Here is an 18,124-nt window from a genome sequence, read left to right on the forward strand (position 1 = left end):
CAATGGATGATTAAAGACATCAGTATAGCTTATTATACAGAAAAACCCGTTGAAGGATGGTAGTTTTTGAAGGCTGGGGTTGGTCTGGACTGCACACAAGGCCAATATCTAAACCTCCAGAAGACGCTCACCTGTGATTCTCCAGTGTGTCTTCAGCAGCATGTTTTCATTTGCAAGAAAGCTCGTTGACCGTCTCGACGGCTCCAATCTTCTGCAACACCAATCAGACAACTCATATTTTAAAGATACCTTAAAAATCAACAACAATGGCTACGGCCTCCGTGTCCTCAAGGTTATTCCACATTCTGGCGCTCACAGACTTGGACTAGAGGCGTGGTTTGACTACATTGTGAGAATCAACAATAATGAATTGCCCATGAAATATCCCCTCAATAGCTCCTATAGCGTCAATGACGATGGTGCTGTCAATTACGGCCAGGGATCCGAGGAAGCTGGTATCATAGATTGGGACGCTCTTGCGTTGGAACTTGAGAACATAGCGCATCATAATGGACCGAGAACGGTCGAATTCGAAGTCTGGAATGCTAAAGGTGGAGTAATTCGTCAAGTACGTATTCCACTAGACGAGTTCAAAAAAGAACTCCTGGCTGACACTGGTGCAGACGAAAAGGCTTATCTTAATAATTTCCAACAGATTGGACTCACCGTGCAATCAGAACACTTGAATACCGCTACTTATGTCTGGCGTATTCTTAACACGCATCCAGGCTCTCCCGCCTTTGATGCAAAACTTGTTCCTCATTCCGATTACGTCATTGGATGTGATTCACTTTTCGAGGAGGATGGCCACGGCAAGGGCCTCTTGTCCAATGGTGGTGAAAGATTATTCTCACAGACAGTTTCAAACTACTACAGTCACCACAGTTCGCTGCAGCAGATAGGCACAGTCCCCATTTTGTTGTACGTCTACAACCACGACCACGATATTTTACGTCCAGTGACCGTCAACCTATCACGAGAATGGTCCAGTGGAACAGCTAGAGGTATTTTGGGCTGTGATGTTGGATACGGCTGGCTTCATCGTATACCAGAAGTGGTTGGAAAGTTCGACAATATGGAGACCATCGAAGACCTTCTTTTTGAAAATAACGTCGATTTGAAGTATAACCTTAATGAATCATCGGACCAAGGACAGAGTGCGGCAGCGCCACCTACATCGTCATCAGGACCATCATTCGTGCCACTGGCGGCTCCTATTGCTCCTCCTCCAGTTGCACCACCAGCGAAAGCTGCAAAGAAGAAGAAGCATCATGGATCTGCAAACGTCGACCTAACCAATTTTATGAACGAAGAACTAGATAAGTCAAAGGCATCAGATGTGAAGTATGGAGAAGTTGCCGAGGATACTCCTCCACCCCCACCACCAAAAGTCGCTAGAGGATAAACATGCAAAGTAATAAAAAAGTACGCCCCCTTTATTTCGACCGAATAATCACTTGTAGAACAATTACATTTTAAACTGAAGGGAACGTAGACAAGAATTGCAAAAAAAAATTACGTGCCCACTGTCGGATTCGAACCGACGATCGCCTCATTACGAGTGAGGCGCCTTACCACTTGGCCAAGCGGGCGCGTTTACTTGCATCCAGCAAATGTTTTAATATCTTCTGCGGTCAAAAGTGTTTTTCGCAATTCACGTGCCACTGAAAAATAAATTCCCCACAAACATAGTATCGTTTTGATCAGAAAAACTCCAGCAACACAATGGTGGCCGTGAAATGTCGAAAATAGGCAATATAACTCCCAATGATTGAATTTTTCCATCTTGGTTGGTAACAAAAAAGCCCATAAACCGATCAAAATTCTGATCTACCAGACCTTATCCATTCACTGAGGCATCTATAGGTTATCTGACTAGCTCAGTCGCATCGTAATGTCCAGAAGAAGCCGTGGTACCCTCCTTTGCTGCAACACATTGGATTCGAAGATACAGAACAAATCAGCTTGATTTGCCAAAAACGACATCCACCCACCAAACTACTACCACCTTTATTTTTGCCGAGAATCCAATAAAATCTTGCTATGAATTGGCTCGATCTTTCGAGTGCACTTTCCTCTACAACTTGTTGATAGCTTCACTCTTTATCGTGCGCATACACTGAATCGAAAAAGAGAGCCGCAGCCATGACTTCTCCAGACCCCATTCTTACAACACTAGGGCTATTCATCATAGACGATAACATATATCCTGAGTCATGGAAGCGAGAGACGGAATATAATATCATTGGTGGAGGCGCTCTGTATGCTATTGTGGGTGGAAGAATTGCCAGTGGTCCTTCGTTAGGGAAGAGGATCACTGGTATCATCGATAAGGGAACCGACTTTCCGCAAGAAGTGGAGTATGAAATCAACAGCTGGGGAGCAGGTCCTATATTTCGTGAGAACCCTGATCGTTTGACCACGAGGGGAGCCAATGTCTACCAGGAGAATGGCTTCCGTTCGTTTGCCTATAGGAGTCCTAAGAAGCGAATCGAGGACTATGATATAGTCAACACCGAGAACCTCATCAGACTGAAGGCATTTCACACTTGTTGTGCAATTGACCGTTGTGGTACGATTATTGATTGTTTTGCTGAGCAGTTGAAGGGTACGGATGGGGAGCTTCCTATACATATCTTCGAGCCCTTCCCAGATATTTGCATTCCACAGAACTATGAACCATTGAAACAGTTGTTGCCGAAGTTGCATATTTTTAGTCCGAACTTGGAAGAGGCAGCTGGGTTCCTCGGCCTAGATATCCCTAGCACAGAAAACGGCATTGCCAAGTTGGCGGAACAGTTTATTCAATATTCGCCAAAAGATGGCGGTGTTGTGATTAGATGTGGTGCAAAGGGATGCTATATCAAAACGCATTCAGCCGGGTTCATGCTCGAGGCTTATCATGACGACCAATCGAAGGTGGTGGATGTAACTGGCGGTGGAAATACATTCTGTGGGGCCTTCGCAACTGCATTTTATTTATCGAAGCAAGATTGGCTAGTAGCCGGGATATTTGGTAATGTTGCCAGTGGATGTATTGTTGAGAAGCTTGGGATGCCTGCAAGGGAACCAGATACCGAGATTTGGAACGGTACTTCCATTAAAGATCGCCTTCACCACTACACTGATAAACATTCACTAAAGCTAGATTTAGAAAGGATAGACTGGATATAGATTTAATTAAGAATTTACGATTTATGCAGCTGTGGCGACGTTTTGTCCGGACTTGAGTAGTCAGCGGAAGACTCAGGTGAGCTTGGCGTAGCTAGTTCTGTCTCACTTTCATTATGCTCTTCTTCATTCACTTTTTCCTTTTCTTCATGGGCTTCAGACGATGGAGGATGGGCATAAAGCATTCTCAATAACTCCTTATCATCGGTCCAAGCTCTGAACTTCTTACCGTACATGTAAATGCCGATGCCACAAAGACTGAGGAACATCTGGACAACACCATAGATAACGAATGTATCCTTACCACCTCTGGCGAAATAGACGTCAGTATTGAATAAGGAGAAGATGAAACCCAAGAAGTTCTTAGCGAAATTGAAGGAAACCAAAGCTTCGGCTGCAAACATTTTGTAACAATCAACAGTATATGTGATTGCGGTAGTGGACGCCATTGACGAACCAAAACTCAAACAACTGAAAAAAATCACCGGAGCAATCCATGGCTGGGTATCCTCGGCGGACCAGCCGTACCCCATCAACCCAAAACACTCAAGGATTGTCGCAGGAATCAACATGATAAGCCTGAACTCAGGCTCGTAAATGCCATGGTTCTTAGATGCAAAATATCTAACAAGACGGTCTCCGATAAAACCCGTGGTAAGGGAACCGAGCACACCACCGATAAATGGACCCAAATAAAAGAGACCAACAGTTTGCAGCGAGTAGCCATATTCTTCACCTTTAAAAATCTCAGAGACAGTTTCTGAAATGACGATAAGCCACACAACAGCCATGGAGTAAACCAAACTGCCGTAAAGGACAGAGGGATACAAGTAAAGGAAAAATGGTCTCAAGGCAACCTGCCACCACTTGTCAGGGGTGTGTCTTCCCGAAGTCAAAGCCAATCTATTTTTGAAACTTTTGGGAGTAGAAGCGAGAGAGTCGCCATCATCAATATGTGTTTCTGCGTCGTTGATGATACCGACGGGTTCTCTATGGCCATCTTCATGAATAGTGGTGTCCATACGAGAGGACGCCAAGCTGTCCGTGTCCACAACGTTACCAGAAGACGGGAGAGCATAAGCATGTGGTCTCTGTTCTGGAGGAATGTAATTACGGGCACGGCGAGCAGCTTCAGTTTCTTGGAGGGAACGCTTGTTCGGAGTTGGAGATCTTTCCCAGAAAGTCTCTGGAACGAACAAAAATGTAAGTATAAGATTTAAGCCGAGGAACATAGCCAAGATCCAATACATCCAATGACGGCCCAAGTGCTCAAACATCAAGGATGAAAGCAAAGGGATGATGTTCTTACCTCCTAGAAGCAAAAGAGTGTAAAGACCAGTTCTATAAGCACGTTCGTGCTGGAAATACAACTCACTCAAACTTGCAGATGTCAAACTTTCCGTTGGAGAAGCACCAAAACCAGTCAAGATACGACCAGCCATAAGGGTGCCGTAGTTTGGAGCGGCAGCAGCAATAATGGCACCGATCAAAAAGATCAAAATACCCAACAAATACACTAATCTCTTTCCGTAGAGAACAGCGGTGGGACTGGCAAACACCGAACCAACACCCAAGGCCAACATAAAGCCACCCACCAAGTAGGAAATAACAGAGATGGGTTCATTGAACTCCTCTGCAAGCGACGAAAAAGCCGAAGCCAAGATAGGCGTCTGACCACCACCAATAAAAGTCTGGAATCCGATGATCAAAAAACATATATCCTTCCGGATAGTGGGCCAGTTCAACGGGTCGTTTGGGTTGTCATGGGGTTGTGGGTGCAAAATGATGCCGGTCTCCGTACGCTTCATCGAGGCAGTATCAGCAGCCGAAGAGGCGGCCGAGTCGTCCTCCATCATGGCGATGGTGCCGGTGACATTGCGATCGCAGGGAATAATCCCAAGCCGAGGCATCGAAAGCGGTTTCTTGATAAAGAAAAAGATGTGTGGAAGACTTCAAAGTGGGCAGACTTGGCAGTTTTATGTTTGTGACACAAGAAATACAGTTCCGATCGAACACGCGAAAAGTTCCCACTGGCAACAAATACAGGGAAGAGGGGAGCAAGAGGCTGGGAAGGAAAACGAAGGAAAAGAAAAAAAAATAAGCAGGGCTGTGAAGATGACCTCGCAAAATAAAACAGCCTGACCGGGAGGTGTCGACAGACAGTATGATAATCTTTCACGTTGGCTTTGTCTTTGTTGCTTTGGTGGTGTTCTTCGTTTCTGGGGTGCATGCGAAGACTACAGAGGTTACAGGAGATGAGGAGGGCAGGAAAAAAAAAAATAACAGGCAAAGAAAAGGCAGACAATTCGCAAGGAAAGTACAAGAGAGAAGGAAGAAAATAGCGAAATTCTGTAGTTTATCCCAGGATTCATACCATCTTTGCAGCTCTCTGTAGATATGGAATTCCAGGAAATACAGCTGGTCCGGGTTCGGAATCGAGCATTTTCCTTTTTTTCGCAGCCATTTTTTTTTTCCTTGGTAAGGCATTTTCCAACAAAAGAATGATTGATAATGAATGGGCTCGTCCCCACATGACTCTTTTACGAGAGAAATACACAGCTTCTCCACCGCGTGAAGAATGATATTTTTAGGGGAGGCTTCGGTTCCTTCGTTGTGGATGCACAAGAACGCATAGGGGAAACATGGCTTAGAGATCAGGAACAGCGTTCTATCTACGTCATCCTTCTGTGACCATTTCCTGGATCAGATAACGTGGGAGCTGTTTCGCAGTAGCTTAATTCTTATACTGAGCCAATCATGACGATGAGGTCATCTGGGAAGTTTATTAGGGTTGTATGTTCCCTTTTGCATCTTATCAGCTGAATTCTCCAAACCATGTTTTCTTTTTTACTTTTTTCTTGATCGCGATGTTTTGTTATGCTATTTTTTTCTCCACATTCCTAAATAATGCTATGAGCCATGATGTCATGTATGATCAAGGCACGAGGGAGGGCTCAAGTGCCTTGTGGCTAGTGTGAATTTTATGCTTTGGTGGATCAAAAGTTTATACTCTCGTAGCCTCGTCGTTGATTGGCTGGACGTACGACTTGTCTGAGCCTTCCAGAAACCACAGGAAAGCGGCTCCGATGATGTATGGTGCTCTGTGGGTTCCCTACTGGTACAACTTCACCTAGACATTCTTCAAACCATCCGTAGAGGCTTGTTTGAAGTTCCAGAGTATTTTACGTGAAAAGTTCCCACCTCCAGCTTCTGGGTGCCTCGAACAACGCTACCACCAGGGGAGTGACAATACAACCCAATGGCCCATTGTGATCTGTGTTCGGCCCCAATAAAACCAAAGGGGCCGTAAATCGCCTCGAAAACCTTTTAGAGTCCCGCCTTGCCAAACTTCTTGCTTTTCACTCCCTTTTTCACTTAAACAGGTACTTTTGCAACCACTCCCCGCGAGCCTTTTCAAGCGGTACTTTGCAACTGGCTGACTACCCCCCACCCAGATCTAGAGAATGTGCCACTACGTTAGCGTTTACCGAAATACACCTATTGTTGAAATCATCAAGCGCTAGCTGTGACCATCAAGTAAGGGTTGTCCCGGGTACCACCATCACCATCTCAGTGTATGAACAGCGCCTGGGTATATCATCCTGATAAGCTTCATTGTGGCTAGTGACCCCCTAAGCTAATCCTCAGATCAGCCGCCCCTCGAGACAAACACAATTTAGACTTCTCTTTAGTGGCTTAAAGAAGGTATTTCTCCCACAATTGCCGGATACCTAACTTTCATTAGTGTTGCACAATGTTCGGCCCGCCTTGGCACCTCGAAATGGTTGCAAATTTTAGACGCACCGCAAGAAGGCCATACATGAAAAAAGAGGCACCCCAACGCAAGAACCCCCTATGAAAAAGCAAACCTTGAGCTTAAAGTGTGGTGGCACTGCAAAAAAGCCTTTTTTAGTCAAGTCCGAAAATCCGACCCTTTCTTTGCCAACTGCCCATTGGCTACTTTCCTTTGCCCTGGCCAGCTCCGCAAAAAGCTTCCTTAACTACGGACGTTGCTGGCATGCTCTCCCCTCGGCCTTGCACAGGGGGCTCCATCTCCTCATAGAGAAATAAGTGAAGACATTTGGAGGCCATAAAAGGGCAGAGGCAAGTAAGATTTGCATATTTTAGTTAAAAAATTTGAGTTTTTTTTCAAAGCTACCTTAATACTTTAATTGTTTAATTTTTTTTTTTTTCGTTTTTTTGACTTTTTTTGCAACCCAGCCAACATACTAACGCGTTGCATTCATCGCTCGACTCAGGCAGAGCTAGCTAACCAGCACACCCGTGCACCACACAGTCCCAGATAACGCGTTTAATTAAAACCGGTTTTGTCAAATTGTTCGCATCAAGGCCCTTTTTCCTTCTTGGTTTTTGCAACTTCCGTTCACTACACTCTTTCTAAGACCTCCTCCCATCATGTCTTACGAACATCCTTCCGTGTACATAGCGACGTACTCGAATGTATGTACTTTGTTTTCAATTTCACCGTCCGACTCGTCTGCCGACTCCCGGTGTTACTCTCTGCTTCCTTTTTACTAACTTCCTCAGATAGAGGTCTATGAGTGTTTGGTCAATGACATGCCCATCATGAGACGATGCAAGGATGACTGGGTCAATGCTACACAGATCCTTAAGTTGTGCAATTTTCCCAAGGCCAAACGTACCAAGATCCTTGAAAAGGGTGTGCAACAGGGCCAGCATGAAAAGGTCCAAGGTGGATATGGTAGGTTCCAGGGTACATGGATTCCCTTGCCTGACGCCAGAAATCTTGCCAATGAGTATGGCATTTCTTCAGAAATGGTGCCTGTTTTGTATGTGGACCCTACAGACACTTCAGTTGTCATCCCAAAGAAGTCGAAGCCCCCCGTGTCGTCCTCCTCAGGTGGTGTGAACAAAGACGGTACGCCTGTGAAGCGTAAGTACGTTAAGAAAAACAAAAAGGACGATACACCAAAGAAGATGCGTCTCAACAATTCCAACTTACCGCCGCAAGCCTTATTCACCCAAGACGGCTACCAACATTCGCTTCCCAGAGACAATCTTCCAATGAGCCAGTCTCCATTGGCTTCACAACACGGCTACAACAACCAAATGCAGCTTCCTGTTCAGTCAATGCCTCCTACTTTCCAGTCGCAGGAATTTGTCGGCAATGGCAATTATGCTAACTCGCTGAGAGTCAACATGAACGGGTTTTCTTCCCAGCAAGCTTCATTTGGCAACTTCCCAAACCAATTGCAGAACTTCTCGCAATACCCAGCGCGTCAAATGAACGCTTTCCAGGATGATGGCCTTCTGCAACAGCAACAACAGCAGCAATTGCTTTACCAACAACACCAGAAGGGCACCCTGTCGCAATCGACCAATGACGCCAATTGGTCACAGGAGGAGCCTCACAGAGATTCTGACACTTCTATCTCTTCCCTGGACGGTAACCACCAGAAAACTGCCGAAGAGGACACTTTTGCAGCTCAATTGTTGCAATTTTTCAGCGATGATAACTCTCCCATCCCTCAATTTCTTTACAACCCCCCACCAGAGTTTAACATCAATGAGGCCATTGACGATGAGGGTCACACGGCTTTGCACTGGGCTGCTTCAATTGGTAACGCTAGTCTAGTCCATTTGCTTCTTTCTAAAGGTGCTAACGCGCTTGTGGTGAACAATCACGGCCTCAATGCGTTGTCGAAATGCATTTCTTTCAACAACTGCCACGAGCTCAGAAACTTTCCTCAAATATTGGATGCCCTTGAGGTTTGTCTCATCCACACTGACATTAACGGTCGTACCCCGTTGCACTATCTCTGCCAATTCTCAAAGATGACTTCCAAACTCGCGTCGCTCACGCATTACCTCGAGCAGATTTTCTCTAAGCTCACGATCATGACCACTAAGAACGGCTCATCAGGCGTTAATTTGTTGAAAAATGTCGTTGACCATCAGGATGTGAACGGTGACACTTGCCTTCACCTTGCAGCTTGGGCAGGCTGTAGTCAATTTGTCAAATTCTTGCTAAGCAATGGTGCAAGAGACGATTTGGTGAACGTCAATAATGAGGCTCCCAAAAGTATCATTATGCAACTGGGCCTTGTCATCTACAACGTTGGCGTAACCCAGGAACAACCAAATATGCAGCAATATTTTCCATCCAATGCTGTCGATGCCGCTGATAAGAGAACCCACCAACAACCAGGACTTGGAACCCCTATTCAACCCTTCAATAGCAGACGCATCGAAACGCCGGACACTCAAAGAACAACCATTCAAGACGATGAAGAAGAGGAGCTTAACGACCGCGTTAGCAAAGAACACTTGAGGATGCTCATGGAAGGACAGGCTGGTACTGTCGAAGAGAACAAGGAGAACGTGTTCACCGAAGATCCATCAAAGGTCAACTACGAAGCGATGTCCACACCCAAGCAAGTTGGTGCTAGCCCGCATTCATCTAGTAAGCAAAGCGTGCTAGGTGTGATATCAGAAGCTACCGTTGAGAACTCTCCTCTTGCCAAATCTTCGCCCGGTCGGTCGTTCGTTCCACGTTCTTCGGCTAACGAATCCAAGCCTGAAAAGACTCAGAATGACTTGGAAAACGACCCAGATGTCAAGCTTCCTGTTGGTGATGCTTCTACCATGATGCATGGTATGGTCACTCTTCTCACCGATTCCTATCGCGATGAGATTCAAGGATTGACCAAGGATGGCCAGGAAATTCAGGCACAAATAGTTGCAAAGAACGATGCAGACCTGGCCGGTCTTCACAAGGTCAAGGCAGTGTTGTCCAAGAACGGGTTTGAGGACATCACAGACTTTACCGAAGCAAAGGAAATCGTTGACCAAGAAGTTGATGGCTTCAAGGCAGACCTCCAAAATAAGGAACAGCAGCTTCTATGCCTGTTTGAAAAAGTACAGGCTTTTGAATTGGCCAACACCGTGCACGAGAAGGAAAAAGAGATCACTTCACCTACATCAGACACAGACAGTGCAGCCGACAAGTGGCAACTAGCGTTGGAGCTTACTCAGGAGCAGCTCAAACGTAACGATTTGGTGAACCAGGTCGCCCAAGGCGTGAAGGAGTGGGCCATTAATTCAAAGATGAACAAGTACAGAAAGCTTATCAGCCTAAGCTGCGGATTAAGGGTGGAGGACATCGACGGCCTCATCGACGGTATCGAGAACTCCTTGATGGAAGGAACAATGTAATGAGATTTATACGGATATATTATTTTTCTTGTGATTAAAGTAATAGCGGCTCCAATGGCTGCGAAAAACCTACTCAGTGAATCCTGGTGAGAATTGTGCATACAAGGCTTCCAACTTAATCTCTCACATACTTGTTTTTCAAAACAGCGCTAACCAAGTGATTCCCCAAAATGGTCAAAAGAACTGCACCAAAGTCACAAATAAGCACGCAGAATCCTGCTGCGTCAGCCATAAAACCTCCAAAGTTTAAAGAACCAAATGAGAAGGCTACTCCCTTAGGCTACGCTTCTTCTGTGCTCAATGGAGACACTGTTGAAGGTGGACTTCGTTCATTAACATACAAATCTATTTTCGCGCTGAAGCTCGTGGATAACTTATCTACTGTAAGAAGCTGTATAGTTGGCGAGGAAGCTGATCTTCTGCGGATTTCAGAGAAAGATTGGATCAAGGAAGAGACGATAAACAGACTTCGTGAAGAAGTTGCAGAGTTTAAGAACCGCAAGGATACAAGGAATCAAGATAATGATGAAAAGATCTCGCTGTTTAACCTTAGGCTAGACGACGAGCTTAACCAGCGCAAGGAGGTCACTCCACAATACAGCGACGAGTTGAAGCTGTTCTACACGATGTTGTACCCAGACATGAACATCAGCTTCAACAACGAACTGTACAGAATCTCGAGAAAGGTTTCCCTTCCGGTTGATGTGAAGAGAATGGAAGACGTTCAGGGGTTTGATGGCTCGATTTATGCCGCCAAGGCTGAAGAAAGAAGAAGAGAGGAAGAGAATGAGCGTAGAAAGGAACAGGAACAACGTGAATTGGAGCAAAGAGCCAACGATGCCGCTATGGATGTTGACGCCCACGAGCAACCGCTTGACGATTTCTCTGAAGCCTACGTTGATGAACTCCCTCCAGATCTTTCTACATCCTTAGGCGGTGACCTACCTCCTGACGTTGCCATGGACATCCCATTGGGCAACGACGGTTTCAACAACGTCCCGCTCAATATGAATGCCAGCGCCAGCCCACATTACGATCAAAACACAGGATACACCCAAAGCCCAGGCTATAGCTCTAACCCAAGCTACACGGGAAGCACAAACTACAACGATCCTTCGATGGGACCTACGTATTAGAAGTTTCATATTCCATGCATTAGGTTCTTCATAATCTAATTCACACCACCAATGACCATAGACTTGATGATAGTGTAGTCCTCGATACCGTACTTGGATCCCTCTCTTCCGAAACCAGACTCCTTGATACCACCGAATGGAAGAGCAGCCTCAGAGATAGCACCAGTGTTAATACCAATCATACCAACTTCCAAGCCCTCGCCGATTCTGAAAACACGGCTGACATCGTTGGTGTAGAAGTAACCAGACAAACCGACCTCGGTGTCGTTAGCCAACTCGAGAACTTCCTCGTCGGTCTTGAACTTGACCAAAGGACAGACTGGACCGAAAGTCTCGTCGTTGAAGATCTCCATCTCCTTGGTAACATCACCCAAAACGGTAAGGTCGTGGTAGTAGTCACCAATGTCAGGTCTAGCCTCACCACCGTACAAGAGCTTAGCACCCTTGTCAGTAGCGTTCTTGATGTGTTGTTGAACCTTCTCCAAGGACTTGGTGTTGATGACAGGACCGTGAGTAACGCCCTTGTCCAAACCGTAACCCAAAGTAACAGTCTCCTTCAACTTAGCAAGCAATCTCTTGGCGAACTCATCGTAAACGTCTTCGTGAACAAAGATTCTGTTGGCACAGATACATGTCTGACCACTGCTTCTGAACTTCGAGATGAGCACACCCTCGATGGCCTTGTCGAGGTCGACATCGTCGAAAACAATGAATGGAGCGTTACCACCCAATTCGAAAGAGCACTTCTTCAAGGTGGAGGCAGCCTGTTGCATCAAAACCTTACCCACACCGGTGGAACCAGTGAAAGTGACCTTCTTGACAAGTGGGTGCTCGCAGATAGTTCTACCAGCCTGGGAAGAGCTCTGGGAAAGAAGCACGTTGACCACACCCTTAGGGAAGCCTGCTTCCTCCAGCAAGTGTGCCAAAGCCAACGCAGTCAAAGGAGTCTCGGAGGCAGGCTTGATCACAGTGGTACAACCCACACAAGCAGCAGCAGCCAACTTTCTGGTGATCATAGCAGCAGGGAAGTTCCATGGAGTAATGATACCACACACACCAATTGGCTGGCGGATGGACAAGATTCTGTTTGAAGGGTTGGCAGATGGGATGATATCGCCAGTAACGTGAGCAGCCTCCTCACTGAACCACTGGAAGAAAGAAGCAGCGTAAGCAACCTCACCGAAAGCATCAGCGTATGGCTTACCGTTCTCAACCACGATAAGCTTAGCCAAGTCGTCCTGGTTGTCCATAATCAACTTGTGCATTCTAGAAAGCAAAGCAGCACGCTCTCTGCCGCTGGTCTTTCTGAACAGCTTGAATGCCTCGTGGGCAGCCTCAATGGCCCTGTCGTACTCGCTGGTTGCAAAAGTGTTCACCTGTGCGATCTTAGCCTCAGGCTTTGGAACCAAACCAGGGTCGAAAACGTCCAAGGTGGTGTCCAGCAGGACCCACTGTCCATTGATATAACCCTGAGTTCTGAACAAGTTCTTGTTCTTAAGTGTGTCTTTAACCATAGTAGAAAACCGTCTAATAGATGCCATGCTTGGGTGGCAGGAAAGATAGCCGGTTTATAAGGTGGACAGCAATGGAGTGCATCGAGGAGACACACAATCGGTGGAAAAAAAAGGTGGGGGGTGTCCCGCGTAGACAGTTTCCTTTTTCGCTAGCGGAGTTAGGCGCTGCTTAGCGGGTTGCTAGCGGCACGAGAAACCACCAAAAGCTCGTGGAAGAAGGACACAAAACGGTATAAAGTTAGCGGGAGGCAGGCAGTGAGAGGTAGTAGAGAGAGGTTGAGAGGAAGTGAGAGAGAGAAAAAGTGAGAGAGGTTGAGAGAAAGTGAGAGAAGTTGATTGACATCAGATCTGGCTGGAGAGCTTAGTGAGGCTTGACTGGCAGAAGCTGGTGGTGGTATATGGTTGGCATTCTATCCTTTAGTGTATCTCCTTTATGAAGTAAATATTGCACATTTAAGACCTTCAGAACTTGAATGGCTGGCTGGTGAAAAACACACGGGTGGGACGGAGGCTGGGCGGTTCCCAGGCGTTTAAGTGGTGGGTGCTAAAAGAACCGTTTTAGCGGTAATCGGGCCAGTAGGCGGAAAACGCACACAAAGTCTCGGGCGTGGTGTTTACGTTGTGGGCGTTACGTTATGGGCTCAGAATTGCCTAGAATTTATGAAATCGAGGTGGATGAAAGGAAGAGGTTACAGACGTTTTGCAGTAATTGGTGATATCTACAGTGTTCTTGTAGACATTGTTAGTCGTGCTCGCTTAGCACTGACGTGGTTCACAATGGACGCTTCCAGACCACCAGTTTCGTTCCATTCTTCAGTTCTCCTAACCATCATTCCTTTAAGAGAACTCCCAAGATCAAACCGTATCTCGCCACAAAAATCGTTAGCGGTTCGCTAATGTCTTGTGGTGGTACCGCTACTAGTGCGGCTGAAAGTAGCGCTTTTCGCAGCCACTGGGGTACGTCAAGGCGGCTGCTGGCCATGGAAATACCGTTAGGGTGTGTGAAGCGTTGGTTTGTGGTCGATATGCTCGACGGATAAATGGATGACGTTTGGTGTTTTGGTTGGAAAATGTGGGGGATCGGGAATGGAGTGGGTGGATACAAGTGGGAGTACTAGTTAATGTAGTGAAGCCAGGGAAGGTGGTGAGGCAACATGAAGATTGGTAAACGGTTTTCTACTTTGGAAGCGTTTCTGGATTGTGTTTGAATGGATCTTAGATAAATCGAAACGGTATTTGTGTTTTTCGAAACATGGCTACACTCTTCCATGGCTTTTGTTCTGGAAATGGTAGGGTACTAACAGCCATCTGAGGTGGAAGATCTACAGAATGATTACAGCTAACACAGGGAAAAACCAACTTTCATTATCTATGCTCTACTAAGTAGATCTGGAAGACGTGGCTGCCTTTAAGGTGCTTATGGGCTCAAGTTCTGATTCTGCTCAGCTTTGATCTAGGTTGCCAACCGTAGCTAACAAAGAAATAGGCAGTTCCTTTTGGGCTAAGTATCCAACTGGTAGATAGGCGAATCACTCCCAGGTAGGCAGTTCATCTGCGGTGCAAAACTTTGGCAAAAGACGTCAGATAACAGGCTCGGCAAGACATCCGTAACTCGTTCCTGCCACATACTCCACAGGGACTTGCATGTCTGACGTTAGACATCTAATATCTATGCATCTCTAGTAGTTGCCTCCTTTAAATGTCACCTTATAGGTGTCCAGCCTGAATGTCACCAAAGCCCCTGGGTAACTATCACCTCAAGTAAGTCCCTCCTCACCTATTCGTCCCTTCTCTGACCTCCCCCACTCTCTACACGTCTTTCCATGCTTATGATTGCTATGTAGTGCAAATTCTATACGGGAACCAGTCCAATGCATACCACCTTACGGTACCGAGAGAAACGAATGTCCTCAGAGAAGCTTTTCTTCAACACACGCTTTCCTCAGTCGTCGTCGTCCTCCGACAAGCTGCCCACATCACTCAACTCGTCGTCTTCGTTCTCCTCCTCGGAGTTCTCGCCCTCCTTGGTCAGAAGGTCTTCCAGGGCATACTGCTGCACGTATTTCTTCACCATATCCGTATAACGAGACTCGTCCTTATTCATCAAGTTCGACGCCTCCGTATTGAGAGGATCGCTGGGGTTGGCATACCGCAACAAGTGAGGCAAGAAGTTCTCAAAGATGTTCAAGAGCCCGAACATCGGTGACCATGTCTGGTTGATAACGTCAAGACACACCGATCCAGAGCACTCGTCGATATTAGGATGGTAGATGCGGTTCACAAACCCTATCGAAGGCAGTTTCAACGGATACTGGTCCGGCAACTCCACTCTCACTTTCCAGGTACCGCCAGCATATGGCGTATCTTTAGGACCCTTAAAAATGACAAAAAACTGCTGCATCGAATCCTCGATCAAGTTGACCTCGTGGTCACTCATCATCAAATCCATAACGTCTTTTTCCATGCGTCTTCTTGAACTCATTGTTGGTTATTGTGGTGGTATACTGTTTTACTTTTGCTAAGATAAGGTGAGTAAGTGGGGGTTTCGCAGCCTCCAGTGACAGTGGCGCACGGAACCAGGTTATGGGTAGTAACGTGACTGAATGGACGTCTGGGGGTGAAACGGGTGTGGATTTTTTGGAAATGGTAGCTGGAGGGAGTGATCTGATTGGAATATGTGGGTTATTAATAACGGCCGTTTTTTATTGTGGTTTCTTTTGTTGCCGGTGTTTCTTGCTATTTGGTGTGGTTGCGAATCTGGGGTTTCAGGTATGAAAGAGTCAGAGAACAAAGAGACTTTGATGGATGGATTTTTGCGTGAAGAAGGTTTTCAGTGGTTGTAGATCGCTACTTGAATCTCTGTCTTTTGATATAATATGAAACCGGGCGTGGTTTAGGGTTCTTGGTGGTTGCGAATAAACGTAGGGACCTGCGTTTTTCAGCACCATTAGACTTGCCCTTTCGGTTACTCATCACACGCTACAAGCAGATCTTAGCTTTTTATTTTCTTTTTGATCTTCGTTCTATATCATTAGGCAACTCTCTCGGCACCGCTCAACTTCACCGCGGCTCCATACTTCTGCAACTTGGTCAACAAGCCGTCACCTTGCTTGATCAACTGGTGATACTGGCTGTTCTTGTTATCTGGTCTGTTGGTCTCGATAATGCCATTCACTTTGTCAATGTAACAGTTCAACTTGTTGTTGGGTATGAATCTGCACAAGTCGGCGTCCAAGAACTCCTCGCTGACGCTGAAGTTGCGGGCCATCGACTTCAACGATAATGACTTGTATGATTCCAATAGCTGAGCGTATGCCTTGCATCTCATTTCCCTCATAAAGTAGTTGGCGTGGGTCTTGAGGTATTTGTTAGTCAACAACAACTGGTCGTACGTTTCTAAAAGGTACTGGAAGAAGTAGTTGTACTGGCAGGTGTACAAGGAGTTGGTCAAGCTCACGAGTGGCTCCAACTGCTTGGCGCTGGAGTATATGGATAAGATCTCTGGCGAGTCAACAATCTTCGACTTTAAGTCAACTCTGTCCAAAGAAAGCACGCCAGCGATGATAGCGTACTGAGCAATCTGCTCATACGAGCACAACTCAGTAGATGTGAATGTAGCCAACGAGTCGATCAACAACTTGGCGGCCTCGCTGAAGTTACGAGTGGCCAAGTGGTAGATACCTCTATACGTTTTCGTTCTGTTTCTGCGCTCCCAGTCGCCTCCCTTTTCAATCCAAGTCTCCACCTCGTTCAACGTCTTGGAAACAGCAGCAAAGTCATTAAAGAAGAAATCCAACCTGGCCAATGTCAACAAAATGTCAATCTTGGATCCCGTACTCTGTGCCAACCCAAGCAACTTGTTGTAAGTAGTAGAAGCGTTCTGTCTGTCGATGATCTCAGTGTAGTACTCTGCAAGCTTGGTGTAACTAGCCACAAGGTCAATCTCGGTCTCCTCCTCACCCTCTGCCTCCTGGACATCTTTCTTAAGAGCAGAAATCTTCTCCTCGTTGACCTTTTCCATCGAGTTGTAGAACGACTCGTCGAACTTAAACTGCTGTGGCAACTCAGTGGTCAAGTACTTATAGTATGGAGCCATGTTGTTTTCCTTGATGGTGGCGAGAATCTCGTCCACAAGGGTCTGGGACTCGGCAGCACCATTGGTGATGAGAAATTGCTTCTCCGACAATGTGTAGTCGGGGATTTTGGGGATGTCTGATTCGAATTCTGCCATGGCGGTGGGATGTATTTGACAGTGGCCAAAGTCTGAGAAAGACGAAGGTTGAGGTGACGATGTATGTAGGACATCCACTATCAGACTACCAGAGGGCAGTAAAGGAGCAGAAACAACCAGGACATTAGAGTAGGAGCTTTTGAAAATATTCTAGTTTTTGTTCAGGGGTTTTCACTGCTGTGATCTTTTCTTTTTTTCTGATTCGGATTTGGAATGGGATCGGTATGGATAGAGCGGTTGTAAGCACTGACTTATGTAGGTGAAGTACAATTATGAATATCCACAATTAAAAGGCACATTGGTATGAAAAAAAAGAAATAATCAAACCTTTCTTTTCTTTTTCTTGGTTCTTCTTTAAGCTTTATTTCGTGTTGACCTCAAGTACTCAGTGTACTGGTAGCGCTCTTGAATGGTTGCAAAATCGCGAGATAGACAAAATAAGCGACGTTAGATACCAAGATCCATTCCTGTTAATGACAAAATCAGACTCGACAATAAGTCCCCTACTTACAGTAACACATTCCTAAAACAACCACCCAACCAACGAAGCTTTTTGAGCCTTGGTATTCCTCAAAGTGGACACCTACAATGCTTGATAGTCTATAGAGTAGGCTCAGAGCCACCTCCATCCCTCCATTCCTTCATTCCTCCATCGAATGCTTATAGTAAAATAGTCAAAAAGCAACACCCTCCACTTCGCCTCCATCCCAGAAAACCCCATCATTAAACTACCATAACCGGGAATGCCATACCCAAATCAGCCTTGTTCCTACTTCCTCGGTGGCTGCGAAACCAGATCCACATCCACTTCAGATCGCTGCATGTCTACAGAAACCATCGTGGAGCCTCACCCTTTGCAACCACCCAACGACATG

The 18,124-nt window shown here is 46.1% G+C and overlaps 8 protein-coding genes and 1 non-coding gene across 9 annotated transcripts; 4 read left to right on the plus strand and 5 right to left on the minus strand. All coding sequences in view use genetic code 12, as the record gives it.

The window, feature by feature from the left end:
* Nucleotides 1–160: 160 nt before the first annotated feature.
* Nucleotides 161–1,405, plus strand: CXQ85_003997 (uncharacterized protein; the record flags this gene model as incomplete). The annotated part of the gene is made up of 1 exon (XM_025487629.1): nucleotides 161–1,405. The coding sequence occupies one exon, from the start codon at nucleotides 161–163 to the stop codon at nucleotides 1,403–1,405; it is 1,245 nt and encodes a 414-aa protein (XP_025344645.1).
* Nucleotides 1,406–1,520: 115 nt separating this feature from the next.
* CXQ85_003998 lies at nucleotides 1,521–1,592 on the minus strand. Its single transcript has one exon. It is a non-coding gene; the product is annotated as a tRNA-Thr (tRNA).
* A 553-nt stretch (nucleotides 1,593–2,145) lies between these two features.
* Nucleotides 2,146–3,174, plus strand: MAK32 (Mak32p; the record flags this gene model as incomplete). The annotated part of the gene is made up of 1 exon (XM_025487630.1): nucleotides 2,146–3,174. The coding sequence occupies one exon, from the start codon at nucleotides 2,146–2,148 to the stop codon at nucleotides 3,172–3,174; it is 1,029 nt and encodes a 342-aa protein (XP_025344646.1).
* Nucleotides 3,175–3,195: 21 nt separating this feature from the next.
* On the minus strand, nucleotides 3,196–5,027 carry HOL4 (Hol4p; the record flags this gene model as incomplete). Its single annotated transcript, XM_025487631.1, has 2 exons — nucleotides 3,196–3,203; nucleotides 3,227–5,027. The coding sequence occupies 2 exons, from the start codon at nucleotides 5,025–5,027 to the stop codon at nucleotides 3,196–3,198; spliced, it is 1,809 nt and encodes a 602-aa protein (XP_025344647.1).
* Nucleotides 5,028–7,758: 2,731 nt separating this feature from the next.
* On the plus strand, nucleotides 7,759–10,368 carry SWI4 (SBF complex DNA-binding subunit; the record flags this gene model as incomplete). Its single annotated transcript, XM_025487632.1, has 1 exon — nucleotides 7,759–10,368. The coding sequence occupies one exon, from the start codon at nucleotides 7,759–7,761 to the stop codon at nucleotides 10,366–10,368; it is 2,610 nt and encodes an 869-aa protein (XP_025344648.1).
* Nucleotides 10,369–10,538: 170 nt separating this feature from the next.
* CXQ85_004002 (uncharacterized protein) lies at nucleotides 10,539–11,504 on the plus strand (the record flags this gene model as incomplete). Its single annotated transcript, XM_025487633.1, has 1 exon — nucleotides 10,539–11,504. One exon carries the CDS (start codon nucleotides 10,539–10,541, stop codon nucleotides 11,502–11,504), a length of 966 nt encoding a protein of 321 aa, XP_025344649.1.
* A 35-nt stretch (nucleotides 11,505–11,539) lies between these two features.
* UGA2 (Uga2p) lies at nucleotides 11,540–13,045 on the minus strand (the record flags this gene model as incomplete). The annotated part of the gene is made up of 1 exon (XM_025487634.1): nucleotides 11,540–13,045. One exon carries the CDS (start codon nucleotides 13,043–13,045, stop codon nucleotides 11,540–11,542), a length of 1,506 nt encoding a protein of 501 aa, XP_025344650.1.
* Nucleotides 13,046–14,960: 1,915 nt separating this feature from the next.
* UBC8 (E2 ubiquitin-conjugating protein) lies at nucleotides 14,961–15,500 on the minus strand (the record flags this gene model as incomplete). The annotated part of the gene is made up of 1 exon (XM_025487635.1): nucleotides 14,961–15,500. One exon carries the CDS (start codon nucleotides 15,498–15,500, stop codon nucleotides 14,961–14,963), a length of 540 nt encoding a protein of 179 aa, XP_025344651.1.
* Nucleotides 15,501–16,049: 549 nt separating this feature from the next.
* RPN7 (proteasome regulatory particle lid subunit) lies at nucleotides 16,050–17,249 on the minus strand (the record flags this gene model as incomplete). Its single annotated transcript, XM_025487636.1, has 1 exon — nucleotides 16,050–17,249. One exon carries the CDS (start codon nucleotides 17,247–17,249, stop codon nucleotides 16,050–16,052), a length of 1,200 nt encoding a protein of 399 aa, XP_025344652.1.
* Between the last annotated feature and the right edge of the window lie 875 nt (nucleotides 17,250–18,124).

This window comes from Candidozyma haemuli (assembly GCF_002926055.2).
Source record: "Candidozyma haemuli strain B11899 chromosome Unknown F_2014730914, whole genome shotgun sequence".
Taxonomy (NCBI): domain Eukaryota; kingdom Fungi; phylum Ascomycota; class Pichiomycetes; order Serinales; family Metschnikowiaceae; genus Candidozyma; species Candidozyma haemuli.